Source organism: Anomaloglossus baeobatrachus, chromosome 1 (genome assembly GCF_048569485.1).
Source record: "Anomaloglossus baeobatrachus isolate aAnoBae1 chromosome 1, aAnoBae1.hap1, whole genome shotgun sequence".
Taxonomy (NCBI): Eukaryota; Metazoa; Chordata; class Amphibia; order Anura; family Aromobatidae; genus Anomaloglossus; species Anomaloglossus baeobatrachus.
This window is the reverse complement of record NC_134353.1, coordinates 830,487,223-830,503,380: the sequence shown is the minus strand read 5'-3', so window position 1 is coordinate 830,503,380 and position 16,158 is coordinate 830,487,223. Positions and strand designations below refer to the sequence as shown.

General features: G+C 42.0%; 1 protein-coding gene across 14 annotated transcripts in view; it reads right to left on the bottom strand.

Moving 5' to 3' along the window:
* MEF2C (myocyte enhancer factor 2C) overlaps positions 1 to 16,158 on the bottom strand; it is a 370,333-nt gene that overhangs the window by 111,386 nt on the left and 242,789 nt on the right. For all 14 annotated transcript variants that reach the window (XM_075325112.1, XM_075325114.1, XM_075325110.1 and 11 more), the window contains one exon: positions 15,197 to 15,400. In XM_075325112.1, the coding sequence (XP_075181227.1) occupies positions 15,197 to 15,400 (204 nt within the window). The remainder of the gene's footprint in view (positions 1 to 15,196; positions 15,401 to 16,158) is intronic.

The following is a 16,158-nucleotide window of genomic DNA, read 5'->3' as shown; positions in this document are numbered from 1 at the left end:
GTACACCACTGTGCAACCAACTCTGTCCTCACCTATTGTACCATCACCCATTCCCTGTAGACTGTGAGCCCTCGCAGGCAGGGTCCTCTCCTCCTGTACCAGTCTGTATTGTACTGTTAATGATTGTTGTACGTATACCCTTTCACTTGTAAAGCGCCATGGAATAAATGGCGCTATAATAATAAATAATAATAATAATAATATATACTCATGGACTTAGCATATCCCATTCGGAGCAGGGAATGGAAAAAAGGAGCAGCCATGCCGGAGTCTATGGATGTCATGAATATATATATCAGCACTAATTTATTTCCACAACAAAATCCAACATCTACAAAACATGTATTGATTTTAATCGTTTTTCCCCCTTAATTAATAATCCCATTAGTGGTGTGTTCAGTGTTTTCCACCCGTGAATGGACTCATTGCAGCGAACAATACGCCGCTTGTATAAGGCTATGTACCTGTAGATTGTGAAAAAATAAAGTCAGGAAAGTTTCAGACAGCAAAGCTCGGAGAAACAATGCCTTGTCTTTCCGAGAGTGTTTACGATCAATGTGAAAACATATATCCTTGGGCTGAAATGTTTAGTGGCACCCAGAAGTCTGAAGAGAGCCGCTCGGGCCTGTGGTTTCTCAAGGTCACTTTATCATTGCTTGCATTCTCCAAGGGATCTCTGAATGAATAGGACTGGGTTACTCAGGCTCCTATTCCACGCCTATTCCTCTTCATTTTCCTTGGCAGGGCTGCGAGCCGGCTATTTTTAGCAGGATGGCTTTCTATTTTTAGGTGACTACCAGTTAACGGACATTTATTAGGAAAAATAAAAGACAAACAAAAGAGGGAGGAGATAACACTTCCCTTTGCGCATTGTAGAGCGAGTCTCTAACCTGTAACTCCGGGCATTTCAGCTGCTTTCAATCTTGGAAAAATAAAGAGAATTTGGAGTTCAGTGATTTAAAAATAAACCTTCCCTCTGGCAAAGAGACGAAAATACAACAAGCTGTTACTATGCGAAACAGTGTCAGAGAAAACAAAGAGCATTCTTCTCCGGCCAGATTGGAAGAAATGCTTCACTGCTACAACCATATGAGAACATTACATGCAAGATTTTTCCACAGTGCCAGCCAAACGGGATTTTTCTAAATAAAAATAAAAAAAAAGGACACTTCTGCAATGGTAAACTGAAACTTCAAATACCAAGAGAGGGAATGCAGTGTAAGACGTTCAGGGCCACGTAGAAGGGCAATTTTTTTTGGCTGTCAGACTATGTACCAGCATATTCCCATAATGACTGGTTACTGAACTAAAGGGCTGGTACTACACACACTGTATGTATAGTCCCAACTGCGAAACAGCATCCTAACTCCTCGGAACAAATTACTTATATATAATGCCGACACATGGTGCACCATTCCGAAGTTTTATTCACTCGTACCAGTCCCTAGTGGCACCTTAAAACTACATTTCGCATCAGGTCTCAGAGACGATTCTATTACAGGACAAATCACCCATGTTTATTTTGGAGCTACACAACTTGGGGGAAATCAACACAAACACAAAGCGGCCAATTTATTGAAGGATATATCCAGTATTTAAAAAAAAAAAAAAAAAAATGGGCCTAAGCACTAACCGGCAGATAGTTGCCATCTACCTGCCTGTTGTGCTCGGCGCCATTCTCCACCAGTATAGAGCAGTCACAGACCACTCCAGCCGGTGACACAATGGCTTCCCCAGCGGAGACTTCTTTTCCCACTCTGGTTTGTAGACGGGGCAGGGCTGCCGACATTATGCTAATCTGACAGCTGGCTCCCCGCAGCTTAATTGGGGGAGCTGGCTGTCAGGGAGAGTGACTTTGGCAGTGACGCCCATCTACAAAGCCCAGCAGATGAGAAGCTGCCGATTTGTTGATGAAGCCATTGTATCACCGGCAGGGGCGGTCTGTGACTGCTCTGTGCAGGCGAACAATGACGCCAGGCACAACAGGCAGGTAGATGGCAACTACCTGCCTGTCCTTAAAAAAAACAAGAAAACGATCCTGCACTACTAGTGTTTAAATTCCAACACGCCGGTTAGAGGTGAGGATCCACTCACACAAAGGTAAAGGTTCGGTAAATGTTGTATGTAGAAATAAAGAAAGGTGGCACTGCTCCAACAGTGTGACTTCGGTTTATTCAAAAGTGCAGATAAAAGTGCAGTGGCGAGGTCGGGTGCAGGCCTGTTAGTGCTTAGGCACATTTTTTGTTGTTGAAAAGTCCCAAATAGTCCTTTTAAGTGGTTTTCCAGCATAAAACACCTTAATAGCTGTCATATTTTTTTTTAAATTGGAAATTACTCAAAAATGTGATAACTTCTGATGTTTTTGCACCAGTCCTGGCCAGCTAGGCCAATATAGGCAAAATATGTAAGTCTGAAAATAAGGAGCGCTGATAGTGTAATACCAGAGAGATCGGTGAGGTTAAGCTATAAGTATACACTCACCTGAACGGGTTGTGATAGTCACAACCACTAATGCACATAAGATAATGGCGTCTGCTGCAGCCCCACGTGGATAAGCATACAAAATGGAGTCGAGAAGGGGTTAAAGCCGCGCATCAGCCAAAATGAAGATGTAACGTGTTGATGAAGATAAACTTTCTTTTATTCCATAGGTCTATGCGTTTCGAGGTAAAACCTCTTCTTCAGGACCAGTACATCAACATAAAAGCAAAGGCTTTTATGTTGATGTACTGGTCCTGAAGAAGAGGTTTTACCTCGAAACGCGTAGACCTATGGAATAAAAGAAAGTTTATCTTCATCAACACGTTACATCTTCATTTCGGCTGATGCGCGGCTTTAACCCCTTCTCGACTCCATTTTGTATAGGCAAAATATGAGCAGGGCAGCCGCACCCGGCTGACAAATTCATAAAAAGTTATGCCACTTTACGCCATGTGCACATGTTGAGTATTCGGTGAGTTTTTTACCTCATTATATCTAAGCCAAAACCAGGACAGGAACAAATATAATAGAAACATGAGCACCACTTCTGTATTTATCACCCACTCTTGGTTTTGGCTTACAAATACGGAGGTAAACAAACCCACCAAACACTGAACGTGGGCACGTGGCTTTGGTGGTGCAACTTTTCCAGAATTGTACTCCAGTCCCTGACTGGTGTAACATTTCTTCTGGAGGCTCAAGACACTTCTACGGTACGATGCACTTAATTCATTAAAGGGTTATTCCCATCTCCAAGATCCTACCCCAATATATAGTAAGTGTAAAAATAAGAATATTAGTAAATGCCTCCAATTAAAAATGTAGTATAGTTCTCCTGATATAGCCATGTCTGATACTGTTATTTTTTTAACATTTTGTCAGAGTTTTGCTTTAAAAAACGCTTGGATTTTATACAGTGCTTAAAAAATATCTGAAAATACTAAGGGTGTGTTCACACATACAGTTTGGTGTGTATTTTGCACAGTATATTCAGCAGCATTCTAGAGTACCAGTGTAATCAATAAGATTCCTGAAGTCTCGCCGCACACCGCTTTCTTTTTCCAGGTGTATTTTGAGCCGTGCTATGTTTTTGCCAAGATGCAGCATGTCAATTCTTTCAGTGTTTTGGAGAGTTTGTCACTAATTTAGACGAATACGTGAGAGACACAAGTAAAATGCTCCGAAAACAGAAGTAAAAATGAGTGAAATATAAGTATTGTACACAACGTTTATCCTATCACCACTCTGGTTTTTGTTGCAGAACAAAATGCTGCAAATATGCAATGTGTGACCCTACCCTTATAAAGATCAAAAATGCAAATGAGAAAAATTACACTGAAAAAGATATAAAAATGACAACAAAACGTTAACAATATCCTTTAAGAAAAGAAAACAATTACAAAAATGCTTCAGAAAAAGAATGTCATCATTTCCTGATGTGGTTTCTGCTTAAAGAACTCCTTTGTTATTTTTGTCTGGCCGGAAAAAAAGTGTCGTGTGAACATACCCTAAGGAAGTCATGGCGGAGAGGAAGGTAGGGACTCAGCACCAATGCCAGGATAGAAAAATATATCCAAGGAGGTATAAATCATAGAAACCTTTATTCAATCATTTCAAATATCAGTGATTCCATAAAAAACGTCATGGCTTGACGCGTTTCGGACAGTAAAAGTATGAATAAGTCCTTAATCATTATGATTAAGGACCTATTCATACTTTTACTGTCCGAAACGCGTCAAGCCATGACGTTTTTTATGGAATCACTGATATTTGAAATGATTGAATAAAGGTTTCTACGTTTTATACCTCCTTGGATATATTTTTCCATCCTGGCATTGGTGCTGAGTCCCTACTTTCCTCTCCTCCATGCTTCTACGGACCTGTCTGTCTGGTGGACTGCATGCACCCCATCCAAACTGGGAGAGCACATATACGGGTGAGCTGAAAATTTTTTTCTTTACAACCTAAGGAAGTCATGCAAGTCATAGACAAGCATGTATGGCCTGAGACCTGCAGATACGTGACTATGCTCTCCATATAGGCCTAGCCTTATTCTACCAAAAATACGTTTTTTTAATAATAACAGTGCAGAGGTAAAAGTGCTGCAGGGTAAAACACATCAGGCACCATATTACCCTTATACAGCATGGAAACTAGCAGACAGATTGCTATGTTATATAGCTGCAGCAGCGTTGTCATCCTTCAAGAAATGTTTCTATTTCTTCTAGACATTTCTATATTCTTGAAACAATTTATATTATTTAATGCCAGTTTTGATGTCTCCTTTAAGATCTAGCAAATGTGACTATTATAAGACTTCTGTTTCCATAATATCTCCATATTGCTCACCTTGAAGGTGACTATAAAGTGTGAATTCAGACGACTATGATGGAAGAAGAACATTACATCTCGGGTCGAGTCAGGTACCGATATACATGTGCTGAGAAGGATGAAACCACTAAACTAATATAATTACTGATACTTGGCTTCGGCAGTACGAGAATAAATTATCAACAAGATGTTTGTAGTCTGCAGCGGTTATTACATGTGTAGAGATTGAATGTAATCATCGTCACATTGAAATCATAGACTGAATTGTATTTCCCTGTGTAACGTAGTCCTGGAGCGGTGGAATTACCCAACATTACACTTCTAATTCTTAATAGAATTGTCTGGATGACAGCCTTATGACCAGCACTGCCAGAACAGAGGCTTCGTGTTCTGGGAAGACGTCTTGGAACAAGCTTAGTTCACATGTCCGATAATAATCATCCGTTAGAACGGATCCAGCAGCAATATGTTGGCAAAAAGTTGTCAAAAATCAACATTTTGCCCGTTTTGAAAAATCTGATTTTTGCAGGATCCGTTTTTTTTAACATAGGAGACTATGGAAAATGGATCTGTTAACTGATTCCTAATTGGCCATCCGTTTTTCTTTCATTTGTAACAGATCCGGGTTTTTTTACTGGACCAGTTTAAAATGGAAAATAATTAGCAATCCATTAATGAACCTACAGAAATGATTAAAGGGGTTTTCCACCTTTTATTAAGACCCCATATACATTAGACTAATTTAGTCTGCACCTACTGGTATCGATGGATTTGAGTGAAACGCTAATGTGTGTGGGAACCCTGGACAATTTATTGTAGGGGAAGAAATCAATCTGTCATGTCCAATTTTGAACTGTCAATACATTTGATCTCCAGGAGATAAGTCAATGCCAGACACGTCTAGTGGCAGACCTCTGATAGGTAACACAGGCATGCTCAGCCAAAGGAATGCTCCTGTGGATGGAAAAACCAGCGGAGGTGGCTGTCGGCTGAACAATAAGCTAAAACATTATCCGATAGCCATACCATGTATTCTTGGGAATCTGTTGCCACGTTTTTGCTATGAAATCTGAGGACAGCACAAGGTAGAGGCTGAGACACTGATTTCAGGGTTGTGTCACCTATTGGGCTATGTGCTGTTGTTTTAATACAATGTACAATGTATTGAGTGTTTTATCAGCAGGAGATTATCGCTGCTCGGAATAGGTCCAGAGCGAGACCTCGTTTAAATCCACCTCCCAGTACTAGTTAGCAGCATACTGTCCAGTAATCATCCGATACAATGGATCCAGCAGAGATCCATTGGGAAAAAGTTATGCAAATACAACTCTTTTGTCAGTTTTGAAAAAATAGATTTTTACAGGAGTCTATGGAAAACGGATCTGTTTAGGATTAGTAGGTTACTATTTTAATAGAAGTTTCAGTACCCAGCAGTTGTCACTAAACAGTATGACCGAGTGGTGTGGCTCCACTACATACAGTATATGCAGCACGGCAAACAGATAATTAGTGTGGGTGCCATGTGTTAGACCTCCACTGTCCTGATAGTGATGATCTGTCCTAAAAATAGGCTACAAATATCAAAATAGAGCAGACGCATTCAAACTTTGGACTTGGGACCCATGTGGGTGATAGCGTTAAGACCCACAGTCATCTGCAACTGATCACCAATACTGTGTAAATTGCAAACTTGGCCTCATACCTTTAAAAGAATGTTAGCCTTTTCCATAAAATACAGTACCTACTAAACCTAAATATTTTATTAAATGGGTTTTCCAACTTGTACTAAATAGTAGGTCGCCATCTGTCACACCATAGTGTTGCCCAACTCCAGTACTCAAGAGCCAACAACGGTGGATGTTTTCAGATTTTCTTAGAATTGCCCATGTGATAATTCCATGACCTGTGCAACAGTAAGAAAATCCTGAAAACAGACACTGCTGGTGACTGTTGAGAACTGGAAATGAGTATTACTGCTTTATATCTGATGCGCCCACTGGGTAACCGTTCTCCTGCGCCAGCAGCCAGTACAGGTGCAGGGTCTGACAGTGTGCTGCTCTCCTGCTCTACACCTCAGACGCAGTTGCACCACTCCTACTCCTCTGACTGCCACTGCACAACTCCCTGTCTCCAGTCCCACTACCCACCACTAGCTGGGATGCGAGGGATATGCCCCCTTCCTGGGTCTGCCCAGGGGTCCCCTCTAAGCTGTGTGTGTGTTCCTGGTTACTAAGTGTCTGTGTGTCCACACCCTAGTCAGCCTTTGGGATTACCTGTTTGTACTCACTAAGCATGGGTGCAGTACTCAGTGGTGCCTGACCAGGTCAGGGGCTCCACACTCTCCCCTCAGTGACCATGTTCTCCTATGTCTCACTTGTTCCGTGTCATTGCTCAACTAGCTGAGTGTGTGTCTCTCGCCTTGCTCCCCTGTGACAAGCTCTTCCCACCGGGTTCCTGAACTAGTAAGCAGAGGGTCCACTACATTAGTGAAGGCCACCCTCCAATGTCTCTACCCTAGCCCAATCCCAGTTAGAGGGCATCTGTGGATTGTGGTGGATTGTGGTGGTTTACTGGCAATGACCTTCTCTGTACCCAGGAAGAATACTGCAGACAATTTCTTCTTTGCAACATAACTTGGAGGTGGATTAACCCACCTTTTTGTCTAACATGATGTTATAAGTCATTGGGAGGTCAGTAATGATGAGGGAGCACAAAAGTGCTCGGGAGCTTGGTACTGGAATTGAGAATGTCGGACGCTCGGAACTTCTCAACTTGAGTATCGAGCACAATAGGAGTGACTAGAGCATATTTTTCCCTGACTCCCCGTTCTATTACCTGCCGTGACACAGTACCCCAACACCACAGTCCCAATCATCCATGTGCAGAAGGCAGTTGACTTTGCCTGGCAACCCCGGTTCGGTCTTCCTGATCACCTCAGGCCCTATCATCTGCAGGCAGATGGCATCGCCAGGCAACTTATGTTCCGTGTGCGCTGGCCAAATGTTTCCCCACGGTAACTGTATGGTTAGTTCTACTAAAGTCACTGTTTCGGAAAACAGATAGATTTATGTTTCAGAATGGGGACTTGAGCGGAACTGACTACACAGATACTTTGGCCGGGGGGGGGGGCATTTGGACTTCAAAAATGGCATATAAGATCACTAGTGGTCAGTTAGCAGTAAAAAAAATAAATAAATAAAAGATGCCTGAAAATGTTACATTGGGGGTAGAGTGAGTGCTATTCACTGTTTATTTAATTTACCTTCCTTATATAGCAATGTTAAAAAATACGATAAGAGTGTTAATGCCTAATAATGAGATCAATGATTACCTACAAAACTCTCACAGTCTGCCACGCCGGCAATCAAAGGTTTTATTGAAAAGGACAAATCCAAACCCTAATTTTACAGTGAATTCCAGATACTTGTCGTGTACTTTAATTGATGTAGGGGCTTTCAAAACATCATTAGCCTTCTAGCTAGTCATTACCTCGGCAGTCTTTATAAATCTGTGACATGGCAGATTATTTTTTCTTCAATACTATTCAAAACATCCCAACAGGTGACTTGACACAAGCCAGATCACCAGACCTCGCGACTTGCTCTTAAGATCTGACAGGCTAATGCAAAATAAGACAATCAAGAAAATGAGATTGCAGGATGGCTGTCAGGGCCACACGTGGGTGATCAGCGTGGATTTGAAGGGGATGTCACATGCCGTACACCGACTCAGTCGCCTGTGGACTAATCTCTGTTTTATTTTGTCCTATAGAACGGACAGAAGCCTCAGCTATCAGTGCGCTATAGACAGTCCCTGCATATACAGGGCAGCCCCGTGCTACAATTATCAGCAATAGCTGTGACATTTACACTGAAGAAGGGAAATACTGTCATGGAGTTAATATATTTTTGTGGCTTTCCTCCAGGCTCTTCGAGGTTAATTGGCTTTGAATCCTAGTAAATTAACCCTGTTGTGTAAATGCCTTAGGAGGATATAACATTCAAAGCTCCACTAGGGATAAGGAGTGAGGAACAGAAAGGAAACAGAAATACCATCTATCTATCTATCTATCTATCTATCTATCTATCTATCTATCTATCTATCTATCATTATCTATCTATGTATGTATCTATCCATCCATCCATCCATCCATCCATCCATCCATCCATCTATCCATCCATCCATCCATCCATCCATCCATCCATCCATCCATCCATCCATCTATCTATCTATCTATCTATCTATCTATCTATCCATCCATCTATCTATCTATCTCACATTTATTTATCTGTCATTATCTATTTATCTATCTATGTATCCATCTATCATTATCTATCTTTCTATCAATCCCTCTATCTATCTATCTATCTATCCCTCGATTATCTATCTATCCATCTATTTATCTATCCATCTATCTATCTATCTATCCATCCATCCATCCATCTATCTATCTATCTATCTATCTATCTATCTATCTATCTATCTATCTATCTATCTATCTATCTATCCATCTATCTATCTATCTATCCATCTATTTATCTATCCATCTATCTATCCTTCCTATATCTATGTATATCTATCTATATCTATCTAGCTTTTATTGTTTTTTCTCCCAATATAAATATAATTTTGAGTTGTTGTAGAAAGAATGGAAAAAGCAATATACATTCACATGTGGCTGATTGCATTGCAGAAATTTCTGTTCCGTTCATTGACTATATTCTAAAGCTGCTTATAATGTCCGTTAGTAGCAGTGGATTGCCTGTAATATTGATGACTGATCTCACTTTAAGGGCCCGTTTGAGCAAATGTAGAATTGGACTGTGTGGTGCCTCTGAGAGCCACGGTCTGCCCACGGAGAGCACATGGCTTAATGATGGCCAGTGTACCAGTGTATATGGCTGATTTTCCAAAGGGACCGATTGTATATATGGAAAAATATCACAGCCCTTTGGCCGTTTCACAGACCAGAATAATGCATGCAGTGTAACGTCAGACCCAGCACTCCTCAATGCAGATGACCAAATGGAGTCAATTGTATCTGCAATATGCAAAGTCTAGTCATCGAATACCAAAAGACAAAAAAAGAAAACTGGTTGTTATTTTTAATGCATACTCTTGTATGGAGTAATATACTGATGTATGCAGGCTTAATGCGGGCGTCACACGATACGATCTATCGCGCGATTGCACGAGCGATCGTACCCGCCCCCGTCGTTTGTTCATCACGGGCAAATCGCTGCCCGTGGCGCACAAAATCGTTAAACCGCCGTCACACGTACTTACCTGTTGAGCAACGTCGCTGTGGGCGGCGAACATCCATTTCCTAAGGGGGCGGGTCGTGAGGCATCACAGCGATGTCACACAGCCGCCGGCCAATAGAAGTGGAGGGGCGGAGATGAGCGTGACGTAAACATCCCGCCCACCTTCTTCCTTCTGTATTGCCGGCGGCCGCAGGTAAGCTGCAGTTCATCGTTCCCGGGGTGTCACACAGAGCGATGTGTGCTACCCCGGGTACGATGACCAACCGGCACAGGGAAGAATAAACGTTTTTTTTAAAAATAAACGAGTACACAATACACGATTTGTAACCGATTTGCGATCGTTCGGAGTCGCTCGCGTCACACAGGACAACGTCGCCAACGAAGCCAGATATGCGTCATGAAAACCGTGACCCCGACGACATATTGCACGATGGATCGTTTCGTGTGACGCCCGCATAACACTTCTAGTCTTCCCACCAAATGTACATCACAAAGGTGATATTACCCCATCCTAAATGACAGCGACAGTATATTTTGTAAAGTCCTAATGTCACATTTCCTCTAATGGTGGCACACTCTGTGCCTCTTATTCGATGGCCACTTTAACTAAGAAACCAGACAAAGATGCGGATGAATAGTCCCATTTATAGATAAGCATTAACATTCATGAATATTTCACTATCGAGATACTGAGCTACCAGAGCTCTATATGTCTGTCTAGTAGATACTCAACACACATCTATGTATTATTAATAGCATATGATACATACTATGGAATAGGCTAGACGGTGATAACACATAATCAAATCTTCAATAGAGCTAAGCACTGGCACCTAAGAATGGATGTTTATATGGCAAATTCATTGACGGTTTTGTCTAGACTGTTAACCTTCCCCACCTTTTTTCACCTCCAGGTTCCATTTCGAAAAAGAAAAACATTGTCATCAGAGATGAACGAAAAATTTCACTGGACCCTAGTCCAGGGGCCGCATCGGTTTTGCGTGGTAGTTGGATTGAAGCCATGAGAACTATTTCCTGACGGCATCCCAGCTCCTCTTTTGATTAGCCAAAGTTGTCGAAGTCCTCTGTGTGTCACACCAAAATGTTGACGGCACATCATTCCGGTCAACCAACAGAAGAGCCGTCAAGTAGGAAATCGTTTGAAAGGCTTCCAGTAACCATGGAATACTGACCTGGCCGCTGGACCATAACCCTGCAAATTGATAAGTTCATCTCTAATTCTCATACCTGTATAAGGTCTGCAAGAGATATAGTGAAGAAGAAGCATCTGCCCATGTTTGGGGGCTGATTAGTTATTGCATGGACTGTGCACAATTTACACCTTTATGATTAATTTTGGAAACAAAGGGTTCCACCACCCAAAAAATGACTTTGGATGAGCGTGAATATATCAATTGTTGTTGCCTTTGTATCATATCAATGTTACCCTTATGGTCAGCTGAAGCGTAAAGGAGTCAGGATTCCGATATTGATGGCCTATCCTTAAGACAGGGCATATCAGATTGGTGGGATCCGAAGCCGGCACCATCAATAGCAAAATCCTGAAAACTCCAATAAGTAAGGATTAGAAGGTCATATACCTTGAAGGTGGAGACAAACATTGAAATATAGTGAGGAGCAAAATGTATCAGTCATGTACAGGATTGGATCAAAACATAGTAAGCTCACAGAACAGTAAGCTGCGGGACCTTATCCATGTATTCCATTTCTATTTTCCAGCGGTTTTTCTAATAATAATCTCAGATGTGCACCAAATGATGTGCCTTGGACCTGACTGTACAACATTGTGTGGACTGTTTCCTTTTTCTGTCTGGGTGGTCTCAGGAGCACAGTATGAGCGCAGGCAATGCTGCCACCTGCACATCTGCACTATGGTTTTCTACAGAAGGCAGAGTATAGGAAAAACATTAGAAAGACCGGAGGCTTGTATGCTACAGATAATGTAGCAAAGGAATTCTGCTACTGTTTTACATGAAACAAATCATAAATATAGTTTTGGTTATGACCCATGACATGATCTATTGTTTGCTATAAACTTGGGTATAAATACAACTCACGTAATTACTAAGCCCTTAAGGGTGCTTTACACGCTGCGACATCACTAGCGATTGCTAGCGATGTCGAGCGCGATAGCACCCGCCCGCGCCGTTCGTGCGACATTTGGTGCTCGCTGCCGTAGCACCCATTATCGCTACGGCAGCGTCACACGCACATACCTTGTCAACGACGTCGCTGTGACCGCCGAACAATCCCTCCCTCAAGGGGGAGGTGCGTTTGGCATCATAGTGACGTCACTAAGCGGCCGGCCAATAGAAGCGGAGGGGCGGAGATGAGCGGGACGTAACATCCCGCCCAGCTCCTTCCTTCCTCATTACCGGTGGACACAGGTAAGGAGATATTCGTCGTTCCTGTAGTGTCACAAATAGTGAAGAAAGGAAAGGACCGACGTGTCAACGAACGCCGTTTTTGAACTATTTTGCGATCGTTGATCGTCGCTCCTTGGTGTTACATGCTGCGATGTCGCTAACGGTGCCGGATGTGCGTCACTAACGACGTGACCCCGACAATATATCGGTAGCGATGTCGCAGCGTGTAAAGCACCCTTTACACTTTTTCACTATTTTTATCTGTATTTTAAGAATATGGATATATGAGGATGCTAAGGTCCCATTTCCATGAGCAAATAATATCTTTAAAACAAGTGTCAATTAATGACCTCGCAATTTTATTGTCTATCTTTCGCATCCATTTACATGGATCTATCATGTAAAGTATGTGCGGACCCAAGATCATTCATTCCCAGGTTCATTATTGTTGGCAGCACATCGATGTTTGCGCAGGGTGATGTGCTGCCAACAAAAATAATTCTACATAATAGATAGGTACAGACTAGCATGTTATTTCATAGGATAACTTGTTACACATGATTGAAAATGAAAAATCATATATTTGAACAATTGTGTGAAGAAAACTGTATGTGATGCAAATATCTAACTCAGAGTTTGTCTCTTTTGTAATAAAAAGTTAAAGGGATACTGTCACCAGGTTTTTGCTATGTAATCTGACATCAGCATGATGAAGGGGCAGAGATCCTGAAACTAGCGATGTGTCACTGTTTTATCTGATGCACATTTTCAGTTCTCTGAATGCTGAGCTGTTTATAACACCATCCACACCACTGATTGGCAGCTTCTTGTGTACACTGTGCATAGGCAGAAAGCTGCTAATCAGTGGCGGGGGCAGGGGTTTTAAAGAACAGAAGGACTAAGGGCGGCGTCACATGCTATGATATATCGGGCGATATGTCGTCGGGGTCACGGATTCCGTGACGCACATCCGGCATCGTTAGACATATCGTAGCGTGTAACAGCTACGAACGACTGTGAACGAGCAAACATACCTTATCGTTGCTCATTGACACGTTGTTCATTTTCAAAATGTCGGCCCTCCTTCTGTGGTCTGGTTGTTCATCGTTCCCGAGGCAGCACACATCGCTCCGTGTGACACCCCGGCAATGACGAACACAGCTTACCTGTGTCCCGCCGGCAATGCGGAAGGAAGAAGGTGGGCGGGATGTTACGCCCCGCTCATCTCCGCCCCTCCATTTCTATTGGGCAGCCGCTGTGTGACGTCGCTATGACGCCGAATGTCCCTCAATCTTCAGGAAGAGGATGTTCGCCGCCCACAGCGGCGCCGTCCAGGAGGTAAGTGCGTGTAACAGGGGGTTAACAACTTTGTGCGCCACGGGCAACTAATTGCCCGTGATGCAGAAATGATGGGGGCGGGTACGATCGCTCGTGTGATCGCACAATAGATTGTACCGTGTGACGCCGCCCTAAGGGTCCATTATATAGACCGACCAGCAACCCAATACAACTTTTACCTATTGCCAGCCGTTTAAGTCCCTCTTTACACAAGCAGACCAAAGTAAACAATATAGACTTGGAGATCTATATTACATAGGTTAGTGAGTGTAGGTTGCCATTGATTTTGGCAATCTAATTCATGTTCACACAGGACACTGCAACACCAATAACTTTTTTCCCCCTATTTGCAATGCAAGATATTTGTGAATGAAGCTTTTTTAACCTTGCTCATTCACTATTATCTTGTAATTGCAGCTTAAATGGTATGAGAAATCTAGTCCTGTAGTGATAATCTCCTGCTGATGAAACACTGATTCTAGTGAAACTAGACCAAGTAGCCTATTAAGTGATACATCGCTCGAATCAGGGTCTCAGCTCCTACATCATTCAGTTCTCAGATTACATAGTAAAAACCTGCTGACAGATTAAATAGGAAACATGATAGCCATCTTTTAGTTACTTCATACTATGCCACATCTAAATGGTTCCAAGATGTTCAAATATCCACCACAACCTCACAAGAATCAGTGAGCATTCTAGAAGCAGGACACGAGGTATAAAGTGGGCATTGAAGGGGAAAAAGGGCTGAGGCTTGTGTTGTGGTTTGTGTGACATTTTGATTAATAACACAATGAACCAAAGAGTGCGGCACCGCACCACTGTATTTACCTGGTCCTATGCTGCATTTAGGGATCAGAGGGAGATGAAGACTCCAAGAGGACAATGTGTAGCGGTGCTATCCAGCAGTGGAAGCAAGTCCAGGTGAGATCCACAGAGGAGATGACGGAAAGGCGGCACACGCTGTCACGTAAAAATCCTTGGCTTTAATATAAGTGCATTAAAAGTCAGCGGGTCCAGGCCTGGGTGCTGGCACTCCAAAGGACGACAGCTGTTTCACCCAACCACGCTTCTACGGGTTCTTATAATACTGTGGTATTGCAAGGACCTGTAGAAGCGCGGTTGCGCAAAACGGCCGTCGTCCTTCAGAGTGCTAGCACCCGGACCCGCTGACTTTTAATGTAATTATAATAGAGCCAAGGATTTTTACGTGACAGTGTGTGCCGCCTTTCCGTCATCTCCTCTGTGGATCTCATTACGATTGATAACACTTCAGTAAAGGCGTCAGAACAATTGGCCATTTTGAGTTACTTGATTGTGACTATGTTTCTTCTACGATCTCTAAACTCTACAGGGGTTACTATTTTTCAAATAACAAATCACATATATTCTTACCTCTACAATGTCTGAATTTGTTCGACTTTCATGCGGCTCGTTGTATTCTGTATACTTCAACAAGACTTTATCCATATCCGTGCTAGCATACTGGAAGAGTTTGTTAGTGCTGTTGAAGATGATAAGAGCAATCTCACAGTCGCATAGTACACTCAACTCGTAAGCCTTCTTCATTAAACCAAACTTTCTCTTTGTAAATGTCACCTGGAAAAAAAAGAAGATTATTAAAAATAAGACTACATTAATGAGGACATTAGCATATTACACCTTTCACATGAGAAAGTAGCTGTCATTGCAGCGAGTTGTGATGTGAACAGGGAATAAATCAATATTCGGTTTAAATGTTATATGTATTTTGTATAGATGATTTCTCCATGATTTCTCTCTCCTAATAAACAAGGAAGAACCCATATTATGTATGAAATAAAAAATGTGGTCACTATGTGATTTACTCTAAATCAATGAAACTGCATAGTATAGAATCAGTTTGGGATAGAAATCATTTTTTTCTTATTAGGGAAATTTATTTGGCAATAGATTTATCCTGAGATACTGAGATGGAACTGAATAATTCTGTTTTTAGTAATTGCAAGGTTTGCATTAGAAATCACTATAGGATGCCTTTCAAAAGATAAAAATAATGTATTACTGACTGATGTAATGGTATTCTATCAGTAGTATACTATTACATTGTTATAAACAGATTAATACAAAAAGGTATAGGAACCGGTGGACACAGACAGAAGAAGGACAGAAAACGGTCTCTCTGCAATCCAACAGCTCATCATAATGTACAATTCCACCTTATTTAGTTGAGAAAATGGGCCCCTTATCTCTTGGGCCACTGTGCAGCTACAAATCTTGCACTAGTGATATGTCCGCCCCTGTGTATAAGCTCTTCAAATGTCTCCATTAGCTAAATCATCTAGTTTTCTATTTACGTCATACGTAGGGGTTTATAA